Source organism: Globicephala melas, chromosome 4, assembly GCF_963455315.2.
Source record: "Globicephala melas chromosome 4, mGloMel1.2, whole genome shotgun sequence".
NCBI classification, from domain to species: Eukaryota; Metazoa; Chordata; class Mammalia; order Artiodactyla; family Delphinidae; genus Globicephala; species Globicephala melas.
This window is the reverse complement of record NC_083317.1, coordinates 98059955-98083296: the sequence shown is the minus strand read 5'-3', so window position 1 is coordinate 98083296 and position 23342 is coordinate 98059955. Positions and strand designations below refer to the sequence as shown.

The window sequence follows — 23342 nt, the reverse complement described above, 5'->3', positions numbered from 1 at the left end:
TGCAATAGTTGTGTTATTGAATGACAGATACTACTCTCATACAGTGAGTTTAATTTCTTGGTCTTGTACTAGATAACATTAAATGAAAGCAATGGGTCTTTGCTTGGTAGAGTGAAGATGGCACGTCAGATAGCAGTACAGCGTCATGATGAAGAGCAGGGGCTTTTGAACCAGACTTGGATTTCAGAGTTCCTCTAAACACTATTACATCTTAAGTATTCAATACCGGATATGTTTTAAGTTCTCTTTCAACTTAGAAGAGCACGTGCTATATTTCTTCCATCTGAAACTAGAGAGAGAGAGAAAACTCATCTCTTCCACTTCACTTTCCCTGGAGAGGACAGAGGAAGAGAGAATGTCACAGCAGCCTCCCATCAATGGCCTAAGCCAGCGGACCAGCAGGACAGCTGTGCTCTGGCATCTGGCTTCTGTCCCGATGCTGCCTGCACTGCAGACTCTGTTCTGCAGCAACATACTTCATCTCCCGCCAGTAGCTATTCTCAGCCTCCTCACCGCGTGGGTTGTGAGAGTTCATATTTACATATAGGCTGAGCTTTACCTTCCTAAACAAGCAAGAATTATTTAAACCTTAATACAAAAGTGGGGGGCAGGATACAGGGGGACTTGGAACTTCTCAGACAAAAAACTGATACCTGAAACTGAACCCAAAAATATGAAGGACTTGCAAAGTGGTCAGGCAAAGTTCTCTGAAATTGGAATCAGAAATATTACAGGGCTGATTGGGACATTCTGACTCAAAAACCTGTAGGAAACGCACCGCTCTTAGGTTAAACATGTGTGCACTCTGTTAACTGAGTAGTGGGGACTGTTAATGCTTCATACTAACAAAATACAATTTTCCAAATGTGTTTGCTCAATATCACTTTACCTGTTTTTTTTTTTGAATTTTTGAATTTTATTTTTTTATACAGCATGTTCTTATTAGTTATCCATTTTATACATATTAGTGCATACATGTCAATCCCAATCTCCCAATTCATCCCACCACCACCACCACCCACCCCAGCCACTTTCCCCCCTTGGTGTCCATACGTTTGTTCTCTACATCTGTGTCTCTATTTCTGCCTTGCAAACTGGTTCATCTGTACCATTTTCTAGGCTCCACATATATGTGTTAATATACGATATTTGTTTTTCTCTTTCTGACTTGCTTTACTCTGTATGACAGTCTTTAGATCCATCCACGTCTCAACAAATGCCTCAATTTCATTCCTTTTTATGGCTGAGTAATATTCCATTGTATATATGTACCACATCTTCTTTATCCATTCATCTGTCAGTGGACACTTAGGTTGCTTCCATGACCTGACTATTGTAAATAGTGCTTCAATGAACATTGTGGCGCATGTATCTTCTTGAATTATGGTTTCCTCTGGGTATATGCCCAGTAGTGGGATTGCTGGGTCATATGGTAATTCTATTTTTAGTTTTTTACGGAACCTCTGTACTGTTCTCCATAGGGGCTGTATCAATTTACATTCCCACCTACAGTGCAAGAGAGTTCCCTTTTCTCCACACCCTCTCCAGCATTTGTTGTTTGTAGATTTTCTGATGATGCCCATTTACCTGTTGTTTTAATGATTTTTTTTTTTAAAGATCAAGAAAAAGGAAGCTGCTTAACTGTTTGAATCGGCAGTTTACCTTTCAGATGCCTAGAGTGACAAAGTGTGAGAATGTGAGGAAAGAGGGACTCCTGTCCCCAATGTGTACCAGTCAGACTGTTTGTGGGGAGACAGAACGTGTGGAATGCTGGTGTGCCAAAAGGCAGGAATATTATTCTGAGATATCTGGGCACTGACACTGCTTTCTCTTCCCGAGAGAACACGGTTCAAGTACCAGATGAGCTTGATATTTAGAACAGTCATTTAAATAAAATCACTGGAGTATTGGTGTAAGCTGAAATGGTCATGTAAGTCTAAGAATGAAAGGACATTGTTGTAAGAGGGAGGCGTCTCCCTGCACAGAGATGGTCACTGAGGGCAGCAGCCTGCTAGGGAATAAATAAATAAGGAAAACCACACAAGGATGTGCCGAATCTGCTTTTTCTCTGAGTTACCACTTCCTGTGGGTTCTGCACTCTGGGCTGAATAAACTGGGGCTCCTGGCAAATGTGTGTTTGATCTCTTCCCACTAGTTGGTAACACAGTTGCATGGTACATTAATTTCATAAATTGTAGTAAATGGGTAAAGGGGCATTTTCAAATGCCTAACTTCACTAATTCTTCTTAAACCCTGTGAATACCTTTTGGTTTTCATCTTAATTGTCCTGCACCTGTGTAGTTTAGTGTACACTAGAGTGAATTGTTTCAAAGTCATGACTGAAATATGCATGATGAAGCTATGCAAATTGATAAATTAGCCTCACCAAACATTGTTGAATATATATCTATATATACTCAGCCCCATGAGGGTGAGACCAGGGCTATCTTGTTCTTGGGAGTATCCTCAGGACTTAGCAGTGTTATTCGCTCATTTGACTATTAATTGATTTAATAGGATCTTCCAACAAATCCTTTAATGGGCTTTTTTGTTATAGAGACACTAACATTCCATATGTTTAAAAACTTTTGGTTTACTTACAACTTTGCCATGAAATTATTTTTTTTACCTTTCACTCCCTTTCTCTGAGGTAATTAATAATTAATATGTAAAATATTGTTCTCCAGGCTTGAAACTATTCCAACATGGCTTTCCTTGGACTCTTCTCTTTGCTGGTTCTGCAAAGTTTGGCATTAGGGACCACTTTCACTGATGAAACCATTGCTGAGTTGTCAGTGAATATGTATAACCATCTTCGAGCCACTGGAGAAGATGAAAATATTCTCTTCTCTCCACTGAGTGTCACCCTTGCAATGGGAATGATGGAACTTGGGGCCCAAGGGTCTACCCTGAAAGAAATCCGTCATTCAATGGGATATGATAGCCTGAAAAATGGTAAGTGTGCTTAGATTTAATTTCTCAAGATGGTTTGACATTAACATTCAACTCAGTTATGTTGCCTTATGCCTGAGGCAGCAGTATGTACAAAGAGTAAGAAAGAGGTCTCACTGAGGTGATATGGGTAAGAGAACCATTAGGAAACCCAAGAAAGTTCTTAGTTCCTAGCTGTATCCCTGGCTGAGTTAATCCAAGGAAATTGTATCTTTTATTATTATTGTTTAAACAAACCTCACTATGATAAACAAAAGCAAACATGGTTCTTGCTCTGCTGGAGTTTCCAGTTTAGAGGGAGAGGCATATATTAATCAATTATCACATAAATAAATGAGAAATTATAACTGTGATGAGTACTATAAAAAAACCATTATGCTCTAAGAATATCAGAAATTTTTACTTAAAATCAACAGTACCTTCATTATTTAAATGGCATCCAATAATTTTTTTTTATAAATTTATTTATTTTATTTATTTACTTTTGGCTGCGTTGGGTCTTTGTTGCTGCACTCAGGCTTTCTCTAGTTGCGGTGAGCGGGGGCTACTCTTTGTTGTGGTGCACGGGCTTCTCATTGTGGTGGCTTCTTTTGTTGCGGAGCACGGGGTCTAGGCGGGTGGGCTTCAGTAGCTGTGGCACATGGGCTCAGTAGTTGTGGCTTGCGGGCTCTAGAGCGCAGGCTCAGTAGTTGTGGTGCACGGGCTTAGTTGCTCTGCAGCATGTGGGATCTTCCTGGACCAGGGCTTGAACCTGTGTCCCCTGCATTGGCAGGAGGATTCTTAACCACTGCATCACCCGGGAAGTCCCAAGAGTTTTTTTTGAATGTTGTATTATCATGAAAAATTTTTGTACTGGAGAAAATTTCTAACCAAAATGTATTTTGTAATTACTTTTCAATGATGTATAATTTCTATTTTAATGTTTCTAATATACATGTGAATTAACTCATTAAAAAGTTGAGAACTAAAACAATTTCAATTGGATTTTCTAGTTGTAAGGTTAAAAAAAGTCTACTTAAAGTAAAATTTAAAGGAATATTTTGACTTTTAAACTAGAAAATTAAACTTGATAACAGAAACAGATTATTTCTGATCATCATAAAATAAGACTCATTTAATTAAAGTAACCTAAGTCCTTTGAAAGAAAACAATCCAAGTATCTCTACTTTATAGATTTTTACCAAGAAAGTCAATTAAAATGAAAATAATATCAGTTGATAATACTAAACTGCAAAAAGTTAATTTGAACATCTAGAAACAGCATAAATATTGGAACCTCCAGAGTTACCATGTCAGTGTGGAGAATAAGCCAGTGCTTTTCCTTTGGGCCTCTGTTCTATTAATCCCCCTTGCTGTGTTTTCGTGCTCCTCCACTCTCCAGGATCTTTCACTGTGTTTGTTCCACTAATAAACTTATCTTTTGTCATTTTGCAGGTGAAGAATTTTCTTTCTTGAAGAATCTTTCTCACATGGTGACTGCTGAAGAGAGTCAGTATGTGATGAAAATTGCCAATGCCCTCTTTGTGCAAAATGGATTTCATATCAATGATGAGTTTTTGCAGATGATAAAAAAGTACTTTAACGCAGAAGTCAATCATGTGGACTTCAGTCAAAATGTAGCTGTGGCCAACCATATCAATAAGTGGGTGGAGAATAATACAAATAGTAAGTCATTTGGTTCCTTTCTTTCTCTAATAGCTTAGTTTTAACTCCCTTTTACTTCTGAAATTATTTGTCCCCTTGTTCCTTTTACATTTTGAATGTTACATTGCATTTAGTTGAGTATCTACTAATTATTTTGTATAGATTACAGCCTATTTTATTTTATTTATTATTATTATTATTATTTGCGGTACGCGGGCCTCTCACTGCTGCGGCCTCCCCCGTCGCAGAGCACAGGCTCCGGACGCTCAGGCCCAGAGGCCATGGCCCACGGGCCCAGCCGCTCCGCGGCATGCGGGATCCTCCCGGACCGGGGCACGAACCCACGTCCCCTGCACCCGCAGGCGCACTCCCAACCGCTGTGCCACCAGGGAAGCCCTGATTACAGCCTATTTTAGAAGCATTGTTTATGAATAAATATTTGAGAAAAAGTTGATTCTTTTGGCACGTATAGAATATTGGTACTGATAAATTAATATGAAATCTGTGCTCTCCAGTTGGTGAGTTTCATTCGAATGGTAATCTTAACTACTGTATGGAATTTTGCGTGGGCTGACCATTTAATAAGTTAGATACTAGTTAGAATCACAGTTGCTGGCTCTCTTAACAATATGATTAAAATAGAGTAAGAGAGTTTAAAGATATTTGTTGGCTTTTAAACCACAGAACTTGATTGCTAATCAAAAAATTTGTACAGGATTCCTTTAAAAAAAAGAGCAGCCCATTTTAAGCCCAAACAAATGGAGAGGAATTAGAAAAGGATGCATTTGTTTCAAATTTTAATTCTAAATCATATTTTTAAAATGTATTTAGGGGGGCTTCCCTGGTGGCGCAGTAGTTGAGAGTCCGCCTGCCGATGCAGGGGACACGGGTTCGTGCCCCGGTCCGGGAAGATCCCACATGCCTCGGAGCGGCTGGGCCCGTGAGCCATGGCGGCTGAGCCTGCGCGTCCGGAGCCTGTGCTCCGCAACGGGAGAGGCCACAACAGTGAGAGGCCCGCGTACCGACAAAAAAAAAAACAAAAAAAAAAAAACTATTTAAGCTCTCCAAATGTTTCATATTTTACCATTTTATTTTCCGATTTTACCAACAAAATAATTGAAATTAGAATAAAAAAATGAGACCAAATTGAAAGTAGATTACTATGGCTGTTCCTTAAATTAATTAATTCATGTTGTCAAAACTCTGAAAATAATGTTAATCTAATACATTTTATGCTGGAACAACAACAACAAAAGACCATCATCCCATACCCTTTGCTCTATATTCCCCCAAATGCTGAGGCACCTTCTTAAGTACCTAAAGACGTGCTATGACTAATAAAATGAGAGAATACGGAGTGAATGTGGTCCTATCTTTTCTAACTGTGAAATTAAAATGTAAGATAAAAGAAACATGGTTATTTTTTAACATTCAAAGAATAAGAATAATAATTCAGCTGCATTAGATTGGATTATTGAAAGCTGTTTATTTCCAAACTCTTCTTAAACAATTTCAGCCATTAATAAAGTCCTAATGTCTTTCAAAATGGATTTAGAAAGGAACATTATAAGTGATAAAAATTAAGGTATCATTAGTTAAGTTGGCTTTTACTCATCTGTTTTCACCTAATCAAAAGCAGTTGTTATATCTGATAGATATCCAATGTACATGGGGGAAAAGTTTGAATTGGATGACATTTTGATCATGTACATTGTTCAAGAATAAACTTAGAAGTATCTGTTGAATGTTTAATCTGTCTTAAGATTGCAACTAGAAAGTAGTAAAGCCTGAGATTCTGTTGTATGTGGTTCTGTAGTTTGTGCAAATGTCAAGATACTACTAGTTAGTGTTATTTTAGGTGGTGTATAACGGTATTTTAGATGCCCTTAGTCTGTAAGTATATTTGTGTGTGTGTGTGTGTGTGTGTTACATTTTTTCCTTTTAAAGTTAGATACTTTTAATTTTTATTGTAAATTTTATAATGATATAAAGTTCATCTCAAGCACTCTCTTGGATGGTAGTTTGATAATCTTTTGGTTTCCTTTCACCTTCAAATTTAATATGAATTTTCATCCATTCATTTTTTCCTGAATAGGTCTGTTGAAAGAGTTGGTATCCCCAAGGGATTTTGACGCCGTCACTCATCTGGCCCTCATCAATGCTGTTTATTTCAAAGGGAATTGGAAGTCACAATTTAGACCTGAAAATACCAGAACTTTTTCCTTCACTAAAGATGATGAAAGTGAAGTCCAAATTCCAATGATGTATCAACAAGGAGAATTTTATTATGGTAAGACAGTTTGGCTTTTATTTCTCTCTTCTTGCAGTGTATCAACAAATTTCTAAGAAAAAAACATGAAATATTCGTTACTCAGATTTCTCAACAATCTGGTTTGGGCTACAATTCAATTTTCTTGGCCCCATTTTCACAGGCCTCTAATTAGATCCTGAGTGAATATGATATGTTTTGATAGTTTTCCAATATGTTTCTTAATTTATGAAGTTGATTACACCTACAGAGTGGCTTTATTCATGTGAAAATACCTGACCTGTGTCAGAATGTTCTGAGTCACTCCAGAAAGTCATTCGCTTTGGGGTGGTTTTCAGTGAGCCATATGTTCCACCAGCTCTTGATTTGGACACCTCATCACTTTTTTTTTTTTTTTTGCGGTACGGTACGCGGGCCTCTCACTGTTGTGGCCTCTCCCGTTGCGGAGCACAGGCTCCGGATGCGCAGGCTCAGCGGCCATGGCTCACGGGCCCAGCCGCTCCGTGGCATGTGGGATCCTCCCGGACCGGGGCACGAACCCGTGTCCCCTGTATCGGCAGGCGGACTCTCAACCACTGCGCCACCAGGGAAGCCCCACTTTTTGAATTATAAGCATTCCTTTAAAATTTTGCTTTCAGACTTGTTTATGTTTGGTCAGGCGTAATTATTCATTCATAGTTTCACTTACTGAGAGTCTATAATTTGTGATACAGGTCAGCATCCTTGGCATTGTTTTCAGGGATATTTCATTGGCCTTTTCAGAAGTTTAGGGTGCTAATCCTTTCTCCATACCATACTGAACTGTAATTATTTATTGTCATAAGCAGAAATGTAATTGCAAGCTAAGTATATGTTAGAACTAATATTTTATTCTATTCAAAGGTACACAGTAAAATTAAAATATTATAATCACAGTTAATCAAATGAACAGTCAAAATAAGAAAGGGAAATACCTATTTATTTGAGAACCAAAATGTTTAATGTGACATCTAAAGGACCTAGATCAGTTAAATGAAAATATTCAGAACAAAAGCATTATGTTTGTTTTGAAAATGGGGGAAATTTGAAAGTAGTGGCAGGACCATTTGTTTTAAAGACTTTTTTTTTTTTTTTTTTTTTTTTTTAGTGAAAGCCTGGTCAACTTAGCTAAGTTCATAGAACACAAAGCCAATTACCTAATTTACCTAATTACCTAATTTGGAGATTTTAATCACCACAAATGCTCTGGATAACTACTGCCGAATGAAGTAGATTTCACTTTGGCTGTGCTACCTTGGCCTCAAAACTTTTAGCTGTGGTAATAATAGAGTACCAGGTATTATGTAGTCAGTTTTTCCCTTCTCAGAAATCAGGTGGGTATTGGTAAATGTGATTTACATCCAGCTTGGATCCAGGGCTTTATTTTTCTAATCATGACTTTTCACTTTTTTAATGATATCCTTAAAATATATTCATTTGAGATATCTCATTTAAAAATAAAAAGTAAATCTAGAGAACATGATATGACAAATGTGAAACAATTCTGGGGATCCTAAAATAAAATAAATTCTGTAGGGCTGAGGATTCACTTGAATTTCAGGGCTTACTTTAAAATAAACCCTCTTCTTCTCAGATGCCTGAATTTTTTATGTTCTACACACTATTTTGGAAGAAAGTTATAACAAATGTAAACATTTTAGTTAAGCCTTGATAGGGGCCTTTTATCACCTTTCTGTTCTTTTTAGGGGAATTTAGTGACGGCTCCAATGAAGCTGGTGGTATCTACCAAGTCTTGGAAATACCCTATGAGGGGGATGAGATAAGTATGATGCTGGTCTTGTCCAGACAGGAAGTTCCACTGGCCACTCTGGAGCCATTGGTCAAAGCACAGCTGATTGAAGAATGGGCAAACTCTGTGAAGAAGCAAAAAGTGGAAGTGTACCTCCCCAGGTGAGAGGTTCCTGTGTGACTCTCTCTGATAGCATGGAGGGAGGGTATCAATGAAGGTTCTGACGCAGAGAAACTCTTGCCACTGCTGTTGAATTCTGTCTTGTGTTGCTCTCTTCTTCCTCCTCTTCTTTCTCTTCCTCCACCTCCTCCATCTTTTAAAAAGTATTCTTTCATACTCATTCAGTCCTGCCCAGAGACACAGGCTGACTCATTGATCATTCTATACTACTTATCAAGACCTAGTTTCAGATATGAATCAATATTCTTAGCTTCATTTTAGAAGATTTTTCAACAGATTGTCTCTGAATATCATTTGCATCTACAGTCTTCTGTATTTCATTCATATTTAAATTGATAATAGCTGGAGAAAAAATAATCTTCTACTTTGTTGTAAGAAGTGCAAGCAAGTCATGGGCTAGGTGCCAAGATGCAACCATAAATAAGTAGGAAGAAGCTTAAAATTCTCCGTGCAGGGCCTTGATGTTCTGACTACCATCCACTTCCTCGACCCTATCTCGGGCCACTCACCACGTTCAATTTTTTGTAGTAGGTACTATCCCTGTGCTTGTAGTTATGCCACAGACACCATAGGCTCTTTTATGCCTCAGGGTCTTTATGTATGGATTTTTGTTTTGCTTTTGGGTTTTTTTTGTGGTACGCGGGCCTCTCACTGTTGTGGCCTCTCCAGTTGCGGAGCACAGGCTCCGGATGCGCAGGCTCAGCGGCCATGGCTCACGGGCCCAGCCGCTCCGCGGCATGTGGGATCTTCCTGGACCGGGGCACGAACCCGTGTCCCCTGCATCGGCAGGTGGACTCTCAACCACTGCGCCACCAGGGAAGCCCTTTACGTATGTTTTTGCATTGGCCTAAAGTGCCCTCCTCACATACCTTTGCCAGATGTTATTTACTTAGCCTTCAGCGTACAGGTCTGGCACCAGTTCTTCTAGGAAGCCTTCCATGAACCGTGTGATGGAGCAGGTGACCCTCACTTTGCCTCACTTATGCACCTCCCTGTTATGACAGTACATTTACATTACCACCCCACAACAAAATTACCTTTTTTGTAGGTCTTGCTTTCCTTCTGTAAATTCTTCTAGGGTAAAGTCAGTTCTCTCTCCTATCCTAGAGATACAGTGTGTTTGCAAAATCAAACCCAACCAAAGATATTATTCTGCCCTTGAATACTTTAAAACGTAATAGGGGAGCTAGACCAGCAAACCAAATTTATAAACATAATATATAAATTCTAGGCTAGAAAACAAAACACGCAAACAGCCAATAAACATGTGCGTGTGTGTGTATGTGGAAGTAGAGTTCCAATATTCATTGCATGTAAGAAAATTACACAAATATGATTAATTAGTATGAATATTGAAGGATGATAAATATTAGTATTAAAATTGAATTACTGGGCTTCCCTGGTGGCGCAGTGGTTGAGAGCCTGCCTGCCGATGCAGGGGACATGGGTTCGTGGCCCGGTCCGGGAAGATCCCACATGCCGCGGAGCGGCTGAGCCCGTGAGCCATGGCCACTGAGCCTGCGCGTCCGGAGCCTGTGCTCCGCAACTGGAGAGGCCACAACAGCGAGAGGCCCGCGTACCGCAAAAAAAAAAATTGAATTACTAAAACCTCATTGACTCATTCATATTTATTCTAATTTCAGGAATTGTCATTTAAAATTACATCTTATATGAATGCTTATTTTTCCAAAACTTAGCTGATGTCTGCTACATTATGTTAATGAAGGAGAGCTATTTGGAACTGTAGACATTTTTGGCTAGAAATATGCATATATTGATGCATTATGTTAATGTAGTTCATAATATACAGCCATATATAGTATATAGCCATATACTTCTCAGTCTACATATAAAAATTAAGGTAATCATAGTCCAAATGTTTTTTCTTTTTAGCTAAGATATTTAGCTTGCATAACTTACCATGACAATACATTTATGTAGAAAGATTTCACTGTAAGTCTATTCTCAAGGAGAGGTAGCCAATGAATATCTAACATACAAAACCAGGTTTTTTTTTTAATATATGATAATTGACATCTACATATTTAATATATGAACAATATATCTTAACTCTAAAAGAACAATTTACTTCTAAATATTAATTAGATGTAAATAACTAAATCAGATTTAAACCTTCATCCAGTGACCTTTTATCATTAATTTTGTATTTTTCCCTTGCATTTTTATAAGGAATTCTTTTTGATAATATGAGAAATTCAGTAGAGAGTTAATGCTTCTTTTATTAAATTCTATGAATTGACTGCAGCATCTCCAAATGCCTTAATTCTGTAGGGATGCAAAATTATTTAAGAGTATTTTAAAAGAATTCTAAAGGAATGTTTATTAAGTATCACATATTGTAATTCAACCACATTCACTAGAAAATGTGGCCTTCGGGTCCTGTCCACTGAGAAACTGAATGCGGCAGCAGAAGAAAATTAAATTTTCATTCTCTAAGAGATACTCTTCAATTATGAAAGAGTTTAGCTTGCTTGCTCATATTAATGCCTGTTACTAAACTAGGCATGGTTAATTACCATGTATCCATTTCTCCAGGAGTTCCATGAATTCTCCTTCTGCATGGCTAATGCATAGAGTGGGAGGCTAAGTAGCTAGATAAGATAAATTTGGTGTCCCTTTTTAAGAGATTGAGTGTTTCCAAATACCAATGTGTTGGTAATAATCAATGGGCACTATCCATCCCTCCATTTTACAGCATTAGGACCCACCAAATGTTCAGTGAAGGAAGTGATTTATGTGACTCAATTTTAGCAAAGGTAAAAGTTTTCTAATAGTTGTGCTCCAGCTTTACTCAAGTGTCTGTCTTAAAGGGTTTGTATAGTTTTTTCACATGGAGACATTACTCTAAAAATGCAACTGTGCATTTCTGAATTTGACCACATTCTTGTCCTACTTCACAGGTACTTTTACTTTCTATTATACCAGATTTTATAGAAGTTGCTTTAAAATACTTTCCCTTAAGAGGCATACGGTACTTGGGGGGAGGGGGAGGGGGGGAAAGGCAATTACTTTTGTATTAATATTTTTTCCCCTAAACAGTAAATCCTACAGGAATCAGATGCTGAATTGAAATTGTATTTTTATCCAAAATACAAGAATCTATTCAGAAGAGGGTAAGATTGCTATTTCTATGTGATATCACCAAATCCAGTGAAATACCACAAGATTTATGCACAGTCATACATCTCTAAGATTTAAATGAGATTGCCAAATATTCTTCCAATTTATCCATGGTAGAAAATTTATCCATGGTAGAAAAAATAGTTTGGCTAATATGTAAAAGTATATATTATATATATATATATATATATAATATATGTAAAATATCTAAAAAGCACTTTAGAATGATGCCTGCCATAAAGTAAGCATCATATAATTATTATCTAATATTACTATTTTTGTTTATTTTTAAGTCCTAGTATTTATCTTTTGTTAATCAATCTTTTTATATACTTTTCCCTAAGTAGGATTTTTTTAAACTTGGTTCTAATGAAATTACCCTCTTCATTGTATATTCTTACTTTTCAGTCTTACTGATACAGCTTAGGTATAAAAAGATCTTTCTATTGATAAAATAAAAATGAAATCTCTAATACTTGGAATGCAGATGTACCTGGCTGTAGTATCTTTCCACTCTTACCTTTGTAGTCTTAGGTTTTTCATTTGTGATCAGAGTACTAGAAATCAAAGGATAAGTGTTCTCTATTTTGTAACCAGAAACCATCCTGCTATTTTGAAGTGACTGTCTACTAATAAAGCACTTCAGTTTCATGTCTGTTAAAGAAAACCAGTGCATAAGCCATCTGATTTTATTTTTTATCATGAGTGCTTTTATTAGGTTTTTCTTCAAAGAATTTGATTAATTCTTACACATTTTTATAAATCTCCTTATGTGTAATATATATTTGTTCTTTTCTAACACTTGCTCCACACTGTCCCTGCTTAGTCTCCGATGCTTCTGCCCTCCGCATACCTCTTTAATTTATTCAGATAGAAAATTGCAAATACAAGATTACATCAAATGCCTTTACAAAAACAGCCATGACTTTTGGTTTTAAAAAAGTAGCATTGTGGCTTTTTATTTTTAAAATCAGTGGGTGAAATGTAAAATCTTCCTGTAGTTTGTTTGTTTTTAAATAAGCCATTGTTGGCATTATAGTGATTAAGGGTGGGAGGACTTCGCAGTCAGAAAGATCTCAGTTCATATCTTTATTCTGCCACCTACTAGCTGTGTGATTAGGGAAGTTGTTTAGCTTTACTGAACTTCAGTTTGTTCTTCTGTGGAATAGAGGTAACAATACCTGTCTCATAGGATTGTGTGAGATTATCACAGGGATGATTAAATGAGATACTAGACATAAAAGGATTTGCATAGTGCCTGGGACATAGTAAACACTCAGTATATGGGAGATGATAATGATTATTTATATTAATATTAGTCTATATAAAGAGGAAAGAGAGAGTATATGGATAATAGCTATTTTTTAATAGTTTGATAAGGAACAAAGACAAGGAATGGATAAGTGGAAATTGTTTACATCTTGTCTTCAACTTTAAACAAACACTCTCGTGGACACCTAGATTTTATTTCACTTCACCCTACGTATGTGGTCTTATGCCAGATACTACAAATATTAAAATGAAAAAAACACTAGATCTGACAAATTTACAGTTAAAGTAGCAGAGATTAGTATACCTATTTAATCAAATTACTCCACCACTACTAAAATGCAAATATTCAACACCTTAACATTGATAATAATGTGAATGTTACACATAACTGCAATATGGTAAGTACTCTTAACATATCTGCCCTTTACTGCATGCCTCCTACAAGCCAGCATCATCCTAAGATGTTTAGAAAACTTATTTAATCCTCTCAACAATACTGTGAAGTAGGCATTATTATTGCCATTTTCCATATGCCAAAACCAAGGTTCAGAAATTAGAGAACTTGCCCAAATTCAATCTAGCTAAAATAGCATTGTCACCTAAACAGCCTAAAAAGTGTGAAACAAACCAAGCTGCTTTTAAGAAGTAAAAAGAACCTTTACTGAAATCTTCCTTCACTTTCTTATTTTAGGTAGATCAGGATATATATACTACTACCTGGATCCACATCTCAACTCCGCCACTTACTAGCTGTATGAACTCGGTCAAGTTATTCCATCTCTCTGCTGCTCAGTTTCTTCAAATATTACCTGAGGACAATAATACCTACCTCAAAGAGCTGTAGTGATATTTAAATTAATCTGTTTTTGTTAAATTAATCTGTTTTATATTGTTGGAACAGTTCCTATTATATAGTAAGCTACATATGTGACCAATAAACAAACAAATAAATAACAAAGCACACAGAGAAAACACTTTAAGAATTCATTCAAGTCACTGAATATATTCTCCAATGTATTTCCCTACTCATCCCCCTTTTCTGCTTTCACAGTTAATATCCGCTTTTTGTGGAAAACAAAATAAACAATGTTAGGTGCAAGTTAAAGTGTAAGATAAAAATAGTACTTATTTTTAAATAGTACTTAAATAGTATCTATTTTAAAATAGATAAAATTTAGTACTTAGTCTAATATGTTTGTTATACTTCTACTCATCTGTTGGTTTTCCCCTGATTATTCCTCTTGGTGTCTGAGTCTTGTTTATAGCAATCATTCTCTTTTCATTCTTCTTAAAACCAGACATCAGAAATGATGCTAAAGTAATGTTTAGTGACTATTACAGACTTAGCTTTTTTAAGGACACAGCCCATTGCCTAAAAACTTATATTTATGATCTGTATTGATTAGGAGGCAACATCTTTTAAAAAAGGAAATATTTAGTTCTAACCAGTTTTTCACTTTTTATAAAAAAGTAATAAAAGCCTTTGCTTTTAAAAACTGCACTTGTTAATACAGCCATGCTCGGTCCATATGTTTCACTGGAAAGATGGGTGATACAATTCATTGGTTTGATACAATCTCATTGGGAGAGATTCCATATTAAGACCAATCTGGCTTCCTACTTAATAATTTAATACTATTCTGTTATGTTATTCTTTTCGATGCTCCCTTTTTTTTTTACAATAACAATCAAATACTACTTATAGTCAAAATCCAGTTTTAGTATAATTTACCCTCTATAAAACAGACTTTTAAAAATCAACATATCTAACATTTTATTCCTGTCCCAGGTAGCAGGGTAACTAAATACTTTTTAAAGGCTGTAACTAAATACTTTTAAAATGCTGTAACTAAATACTTTTTCCCCTCTGTGTTCTCCAGGTTCACAGTGGAACAGGAAATTGATTTAAAACATGTTCTGAAGGCTCTTGGAATAACTGAAGTTTTCATCAAAAATGCAAATTTGACAGCCTTGTCTGGTAGGAAATAAACACCAATTTAAAAAAAATGTTATTCCATAAAGTTTTTTTAAAATGATGGTGGTGAAACCTCTATTTATTAAGGAGTTCTGAGGTAAAATATAGTTATCAGTTGCCAGATAAATATAAGAAATATATTTAACTTCTACAAGCGAAACTATAAACACAGTCACAACATTGTTTGTATTATTCTGCTCCATGTCTATCTTTGATAGCAGATTATATTCTCCAGAAGACCTGTCTTATGCATCTTTGAATTCCCCATCACATCTGACAGAATGCCTTGCAGAGCAGATAATCAATAAATGTATTGATTGAATATCTCAATATGTCCGGTTATAATAAATCATATGGGAAAGAAAGAAGGAAGAGAGGATAAATGAGTGCCTGCTGTGAGAACTAGATGCTTTTAAAAAGAACACCTGTGAGATGATGTAACTATTATCTTAAGTCTTCAATAAAGAACAGTGGTTTTGAAGAATTAGCTTCAAAATATACTTGACATATCGGGTGTTGAGTAATTTATTTAAAATATCCCAAGGGAAAACAACCAGTTAAATTATTTGATTCAGATGCCCTAATTTGGTCAGGATAAAAATCTTAACATATTAGGAACATTAAAGTACTTAGAAATGTAAAATCCTTTTGGAAATATTTTTAAAGCAGCTAATCCCAAGACATGTATTGAATTAAGGTACCTGTGAGTGTAAGATTTAGTTAGCTTAGCTAATGATAATTTTCATCATTTCTATAGAACATAGGAAAAAAAACAGTATGTTTTCTGATGAGATAAAGACAGATTGATATCAAGATAAAACAAGAGTTTAGAGCCCTAGGAGCTTGGATGTGAGCCATGAAGGTAGAATAAGTGGATATTCAAAGGGTAATGGGTACATTGTACTTGAGGCAGAAATATATATATATTTGTGGTTCAAGCACAGGATAATTTAAAATTCATATGCTCCTTTCCTTAGGAATTCAACGAATGCTATATTGGCCAAATTCCAACTAAATAATTATATTTTGCTTTCTTACCATGGGTCTGTTTTCAGTTTGATTAGAGATTCCTCAGTGTGTCACCCAAACATTTAGGCAGTTATCTCACACACATAGAATATTTACTGCTTTTCAGTCCCGAAGGAGTATCACTGCAGTGGCAAATCAATTATTGTGGTCAGTGTAGGTCAACTTTTTTGACATATCTGGAAGGTTTATAAGGTAATATTTAATTGCCTTTACTATGTACAGAGACAATAGGGCATAAATGTACATATGAGTGCAGATTTGAAATCACACTAGGCTCTTTCAGAGTTCATAGAGTCTATAGCGGAAAGTCTTTGCTCTTTGATCAACCCTCCATCAGACCTGAATCCTTCTCAGCATCTTGCTCACAGCTGCATTCCCAGTACCTGGTCATCCTCAAACACTACCCAGTTCAGGTCTTCAGGATAACTGATCTAAAACCAGCTTCTCAAGTTTTCGGTGGGAATTCTTTGATTCTTAAATTTCTAGTTTTGCCACAGTCTTAGAAGTCCCGGCATGCCAGCTACCTCAACCGATACGGTCTTCATTCTCTTTCTCTCTCTCTTTCACTCACACACACACATATACACAAATACATACATTACTTTATGAATCATTCATTCAAGAACTTTCTAGTGACACAGCTGTAAAACTTTCCTTTCTGCTTCCTCTAAATTCAATAGCCTTTATTCCCTGCATCATTTTGGGGCACCGTATGCTCTGCCTTACATGATTGGTGTCCTGTTCACATGTATACTTCTTTGCCTCCCCAAATTACATGAAAACCTTGATGATTAAAGTGTTTATGACACTCAGTAACCCCACAAGTACCCAGGGAAATTATTAGCATGTATTTGGTTATTACTTTCTACTTTAGTGAGAATTTTCATGGTGTTTAGGATATACAGATTAATTCTATTCAATGCCATGTCTATTCCTTTCATTTAACAACTCTTTGTGAGGCAGATAGTGTGAGCAAAGTAGGTCATAAAAATGAAGAAATAATTAAGATATCCTACCTGTTCTGAAGAAGCACATAGACTCGTGGGGAGAAAGACATAAACAGCTGGATTTAATAAAAGGAAGAGTGATAGAAATGTATTATTGCAGTAGCGGTTCTTAACCAGGACAATATTGCCCTTCAGGGAACATTTGACAATAGCTGGAGACCTTTTTGGTTGTCACAATTAGGGAGAGCTACTGCCATCTACTGGGTGGAGGCCAGGGATGCTTCTACATCCCTGTGATCTACACTGCACAAGACAGCTTCCATGACAAAGAATTATCCAGCCCAAAATTTCTATAGCAATGAGTTGAGAAACTCTGTACTAGAGAAAGCATTACGGAAGCAGAAAGGAAAAAAATCAAAGGGGAGAATGGGAGGGAGCATATTGGGTCAAAAGATGGAGGAAGAGACTATATGTATTTTTCTTCTTTCTATTTTCATATTGAGGTAAAATTGGTAGCTAACATTACATAAGTTTCAGGTGTACAACACAATTTGCTATTTGTATGCACTACAAAGTGATCACCACTGTTAAGTCTAGTTACCGTCTGTCACTGTACAATTGACCTACTTCACCAATTTTGCCCACCCCCTTCCTCTGGTAACCTTCTCCTCTGGTAACCACCAATCTATTCTCTGTATCTCCATTTTAATGGGTCTTTTTCTGGGGTTTTGTCTTGTTCTTTCATTTGGAATACACTCCTCTGCTCCCTCATTCTGCTTGACTCTCTGTGTTTGTTTCTATGAATTAAGCGAAACAGGTGCCTCTCCCAGTCTTGATGAAATGACCACATGTAGGAGATGAACCTTATTGTTCAACCTTTCCCCAGCTCTTGGTTGACTCCTGAACCCTTGTGATTGTCTAAGTAGCCTGGTTAATACTTGATAAATCCCAGGTGTGGACAGTGTGTGAAAACCCAGCAGTGTTCCAATAAGACGGATCTCAGTCAGCACCTGGTTTTAGGCTGATTAGAAGCCAGCTCTTCAGGCAGCAGCTTTTAAAGTATGCAAATCCATGCAGCCCTGTGGGTCCACAATTACAAACCCTGCTGACTTCCAGACCAGACCTGAACATGTTCCTGCGTGACAGTTTGCAAAAATCAGCGTTTCACATGAATGAATAAACTCTGGGGAGGTACCAGTAAGTTGTGGCGAGGCCAAGGGAGGGCTGAAGGATGGTATCTCCCTGCCTACGTTCCCTGCGAGCTCCTCTGTAGCCCCTAGATGTGTAACAAACCTGTAGCCTGTCCCTCGGGTTGCAGCCCCAAGACAAGGAAATGGACCTTTTTCACAGACAGACTGGGGATGGTTTTAGTCTGCTGTCTGTGCAGTGCCCCGGGGGGTGATAGCCTGCACAGAACTGTTTCTCTGATTGTCACAGTCCTTTGGGGCCCAGAAATGCAAGCCCTTCTGGCCACCAGGGCCAGACAATCAAGGGGCGCCCCCTGTGTGGACTGTGCTCGCCCCCAGCAGGGAAGAGCATTGGGGGAAGGGCACACCCTTGCCTCTAGCGAGGGAGAGCAAGAGCGCTGGGAATGGGGCACACCCAAGGCTACAGCAAGGCTATGCTGTGTGTGCCCACCTGCACTAGCAAGGTAAAACGGCGCTCACCCATGCCTCTGTCCCCAAAGAAAGTCCCAACTTGTCCCTGCCCCTCCAGCAGATGCTTTAAGATGAGCAAATGAACCTCCTTCACATATGGTCCAGGCACTTCTCTAACTGCTGCCTTTGTACTGGGTCCTGGGATGAGTGAGACAGTGTGCAAGTCCTTTCAAAGGAGTATCTCAGGTCTCTACACCGCCCTGGGTGCCCTGGACATAAGCCTCTTAGGTTTCCAAAGCCAGATGTTTTGGGGACCTCGTGTCCCCAGTGCAGGTCCCTAGGGTTGGGGTGCCCAACGTGGGGCACAAATACCTTGCTCCTCGGAGTGTAGCTCTGGACCTATGAGACTCCTCCCTGTTGGAGGTCTCTGCACAGGGGCATGGAGTTTTTGGTGGGACTGACCCTCTGCATCTCCTGCCGTGAGGCCCTTCTATCCTTTGTGGTGCCTCCAGTTGGTCAGCTAATTATTAGTTCTTTTTCAACACTCGTTCCATATGTAGCTTTAGGTTTGGTGTGTCTGTGGGAGGAGTGACCTCAGGATCTTTGTACACCACCATCTTAGATCACCCCCCTCATAAGCATGTATTTAAGCTTCTAAATGCATAGGACATTTTTGAACAACATCTTAGAAAATGATAGAAGTGGTTGCCTCGAGAATACTGGCCAGAGGCTCTTAGATGAGAGCAGGGGTTTCGTTTCATAGACCACTGTGTACTGCTTGGAAATTTACCTTGTGTATGTATTACTTCTTTAATTAAAAGCCTTATGTAAAAACTGGGGAAATCTTTTAAAAATAACATTATTAGTAGAATTTGAAAACTCGAAAGTACCCAGAAACCAATTCAGTACTATTGGGACACTACTACATTCTAAAATCATGTAATGAGATTTTTATCTTTCTTTAAAAATAGTTAATGTGATTCAGCAGTGGACCAAAAATACCCTACATGACATTCTCTTGCTTCTGAAAAATGGAATGACTTGGGAGTCTTTTGCTAAGACCTCTTGAATCCATGCTTTCATTTTCTGTTCCATGGCATCTACTTTCATTTCAGACTCTCATTACTGCTGCCCTAGACTATTTCAATAGCCTCCTAAACGGTTTCCAATCTCTCTACCATCTAATCTGTCTTATCTACCACTGCCAAGATTAATCACCTTAAAACTCACTCTCTGATCATTCCAGCTCCTGTTCAGAGCCTCCCTTCGGTCTGCTGTGCACCGTCCACCGCTCGGCAGGGCGTTCAGACCTCAGCTCCGTCCAGCCTCATCTCTGGCTGATTCCTTACACACAGCGTGTGCTCCAGCCAAACTGAACATTCGCTCTGCACCTCACATCCCCCCAGCCCTCATCTTTATGAAATTTCTCCCACCTGAAATACCTTTTGAACTGAGCCTCAGGTCAAATATCTCCAACTTTATTAAGCCACCATGATTACACCAACGAGAAGTAATCACTCCTTTTTAAATACTACAATATTCTATTATTTTTCTTATGCCACATACCACATTTAATTTCATATTATCATTATTTATGCATTGTATCTCTCCCACCAGAATTTAAACTTCCACATAATTGATCCTTATGTGTGTTTAAGAAGCACCCAGCACCGTGCTTTCTGCTTCGTACTCCCTGAATGAAGGAACAAATAAGATGAGATGCTCTGTATTTATTGTGTTTATTTTTTCACCTCACTTTGATGTCCATTGCTTTTGACGCTAAATTCCATGAACATAAAACATAGTAAAGACTCATGCAATAAACATGGAATCTAGAGAGTGCTGAGAATCATTTTCTTCTCAGGCTCTATTTAAAATGCTCATCTAGTTGCAGCGAAGATCCTGTTATAGAGTAGGGCTATTTTTGTAAGGGAAATGAAGGACCATCAGCATTTGGATTAATAGATAATCCTCTTGGAAGGTGTAAGGGGAAAGAGAGAGTACTAAATCCTTCAGCACGAAGTATGAGCTTTAATAAAGGAGCCAATGAAATAAAGGAATTAAGAAGACACAGCAAAAGCCATATTCAGGTCAGACTCGAGCGCTTAGATTTATGCTGGACTGACTCTTACATCCTGCCCTTGTTTGTTCTCTTTCTCCTTCTACCTGTAAGTCAGAGAGCTGTCTTTCTCTTCCAGCACCGTAATTCCAGTTCTGCCCCACTTTCTTGCTTGGACTGTTGCAACAGCTGACACAGTTGATCTTCTTGCTCCCAGCTGATTGCTCATCCAATTCACGCTTTACAGCTGCTGCCACCGATATCTTCTAAAATCAAAGCTGTCATGTCCTGTTACTTGTGGCCAAAGCCCGGGCTCTCTAGCATCATGGTCCAAGCTCTTAAAATCAAGCACATTCCCTGCCACTCCCCTCCTCCTTCTAGCCCCAGCTTCAGTTGGACCTTCAGGTCCTCACCGCTGCTTCTCTCACTTTGCAGATATAATTCTCTGTTTGGAATGCCCTTGTCCCCTTCTCTGACTTTCACTCTTCCACTTATTCTTCAAGAACCAGTCCAAATGTCAGCATCCCTGAGAAGCTTCCCCTGACGTCCTGCCCTTCCTAGATGGTTTACTTTCCCTTATCTGGATTCTGATGGTGCAAAGTGCTCTCACAAGTTCTACTTTTTCCTTGGATTGTTTGTTCTTATACCTGTCACTGAGCTCGGAGCCCCTCAGAAGCCTGGACTGTGTCATAGACATCTTTCTGTCCTCAGAGCCCAGCATGGTGTGGGGAGCAGGATAGATGCTGGGTGGGTGCGTGCCCTGAGAAGATGGTGCTGGGCTCTGCCTTGCTCCAAGTTGCGGGCTTCTCTCAAGCCTCTGGCCCTCCTCAGTCCCCATGCTCCAGCCACACAGGCTTTTTCTGGGTCCTTGAACACACCTGGCTTGTATCTGCCTCTGCACCAGCCTTTCCCGCCAGTCTGCCTGGGACTGGCTCCTCTGTATTCTTTAGGTCTCAGCTCAGATTAACCTTCTCAGACAAGCCTTTCCTAACATCCAGTGTCAAGTAGCTCCTCTTCCCTTCCCTAGTCACCAGCCAACCCATCACTTTATATTATTTCTTATACTTACCATACCCTGAAACTGTGGTCATTTATTGATTTGCTTTTTTTTTTTTTTTTTTTTTGCGGTACGCGGGCCTCTCACTGTTGTGGCCTCTCCCGTTGCGGAGCACAGGCTCCGGACGCGCAGGCTCAGCGGCCATGGCTCACGGGCCCAGCCGCTCCGCGGCATGTGGTATCCTCCCGGACCGGGGCACGAACCCGTGTCCCCTGCAAAGGCAGGCGGACTCTCAACCACTGCGCCACCAGGGAAGCCCTGATTTGCTTTTTTATTGTCCTTGTTATTTAATGTCTTCGCTCCCCCATCCGGAAGGAACTATTTAGCTCACCATAGTATACCCAGGGCATCAACAATGTCAGGCACATAGGAGGTCCTCAGTACATGAATAAATGAATGAGTGAATAAATAAATGAATATTTGCTGGTCTATAACAAAATCTATGCAGAGAAGCAAATAAGCAAACACTATTCCTACCTTGAAGGAGTTCAAATTCTAAAAACCTTTCTAAAGTTCATGGGTGGGGCCAAAGCTAAAAGTATTTTAGCAACTAAAGTACAGAGACAGAGACATTTTTGGTATCCTAGGGTTCTGTTATGGAACTCCGTTCATTCTGTTATTTTAAGCATGTCCTTGGTGATGCAGAAATCCATTAAAATTGGCTGATTAGGAACAGTGCCACAAAGGAAGTAGGGGCATACTCTTGCATGAATGGCCATCTGGCCAGCGTTATGTCAGTCACAGGTACTTAGAGCCTTTGGTGCCCTGCACGGTACCTCATACGAGCAGGGTACTTGATACATATTTGCTCAGTGACTGAATGAATGCCTTAGTATTTGGCCTTGCTTTTTCCAGAAGAGCTTGAATTACTGTCCAGCTCTTCTCTGGGGAACCTAGGGTTTGCTGGCACTGTTTCCATCTTATCCATCGTGAAAAGCCTTGCTCCATGCTGCCTGGAGAAAAGTAGGACCAGTTATTTGGCGGCAATGTCTGCTGTGGCCAGAAGAAGAAGACTGCTTGGGACCAGTGTGTGGGTTTTTTTTTTTGGTAGTTCTGTTTGCCATTGATTGATTGATTTCCATTTTTAGAGAATAGTTAACTTTTCTCTAACAAATAAGACAAACTCATCAGTGTAAATCTCTTTAACTCCCCTCATATTATGATTCCTTGAATACCTGAGTGCATACTTGGTGGCGGGAAGTGTGCAAGGAACTGGGGATAGGGAGAGGAGATAAATAGGACAGGAGGGTCCAGGCCCTCAGGGAATAAGTGCATGGCAGGAAAAATGGCCTTGATTGACATATAATTACACAAGAATGAGCAATACTGGAGGCCAAACATAGAAGCTATGAACTCGCCTGTATTCCTGTATGATCTGATCTCCTTCTAAGATGTGGCAGCAGACACATTCTTGCTTAAACTACTTTCAGCTTATATTTTATTTTAATGTG

The 23342-nt window shown here is 38.7% G+C and overlaps 1 protein-coding gene across 2 annotated transcripts in view; it reads left to right on the top strand.

Moving 5' to 3' along the window:
* The window catches only part of SERPINI1 (serpin family I member 1), a 67461-nt gene that overhangs the window by 36957 nt on the left and 7162 nt on the right, over positions 1-23342 (top strand). For both annotated transcript variants that reach the window (XM_060298435.1, XM_030864187.2), the window contains exons 2-6: positions 2688-2955; positions 4387-4617; positions 6692-6886; positions 8590-8794; positions 15107-15204. In XM_060298435.1, the coding sequence (XP_060154418.1) occupies positions 2706-2955; positions 4387-4617; positions 6692-6886; positions 8590-8794; positions 15107-15204 (979 nt within the window). In that variant the 5' untranslated portion in view covers positions 2688-2705. The remainder of the gene's footprint in view (positions 1-2687; positions 2956-4386; positions 4618-6691; positions 6887-8589; positions 8795-15106; positions 15205-23342) is intronic.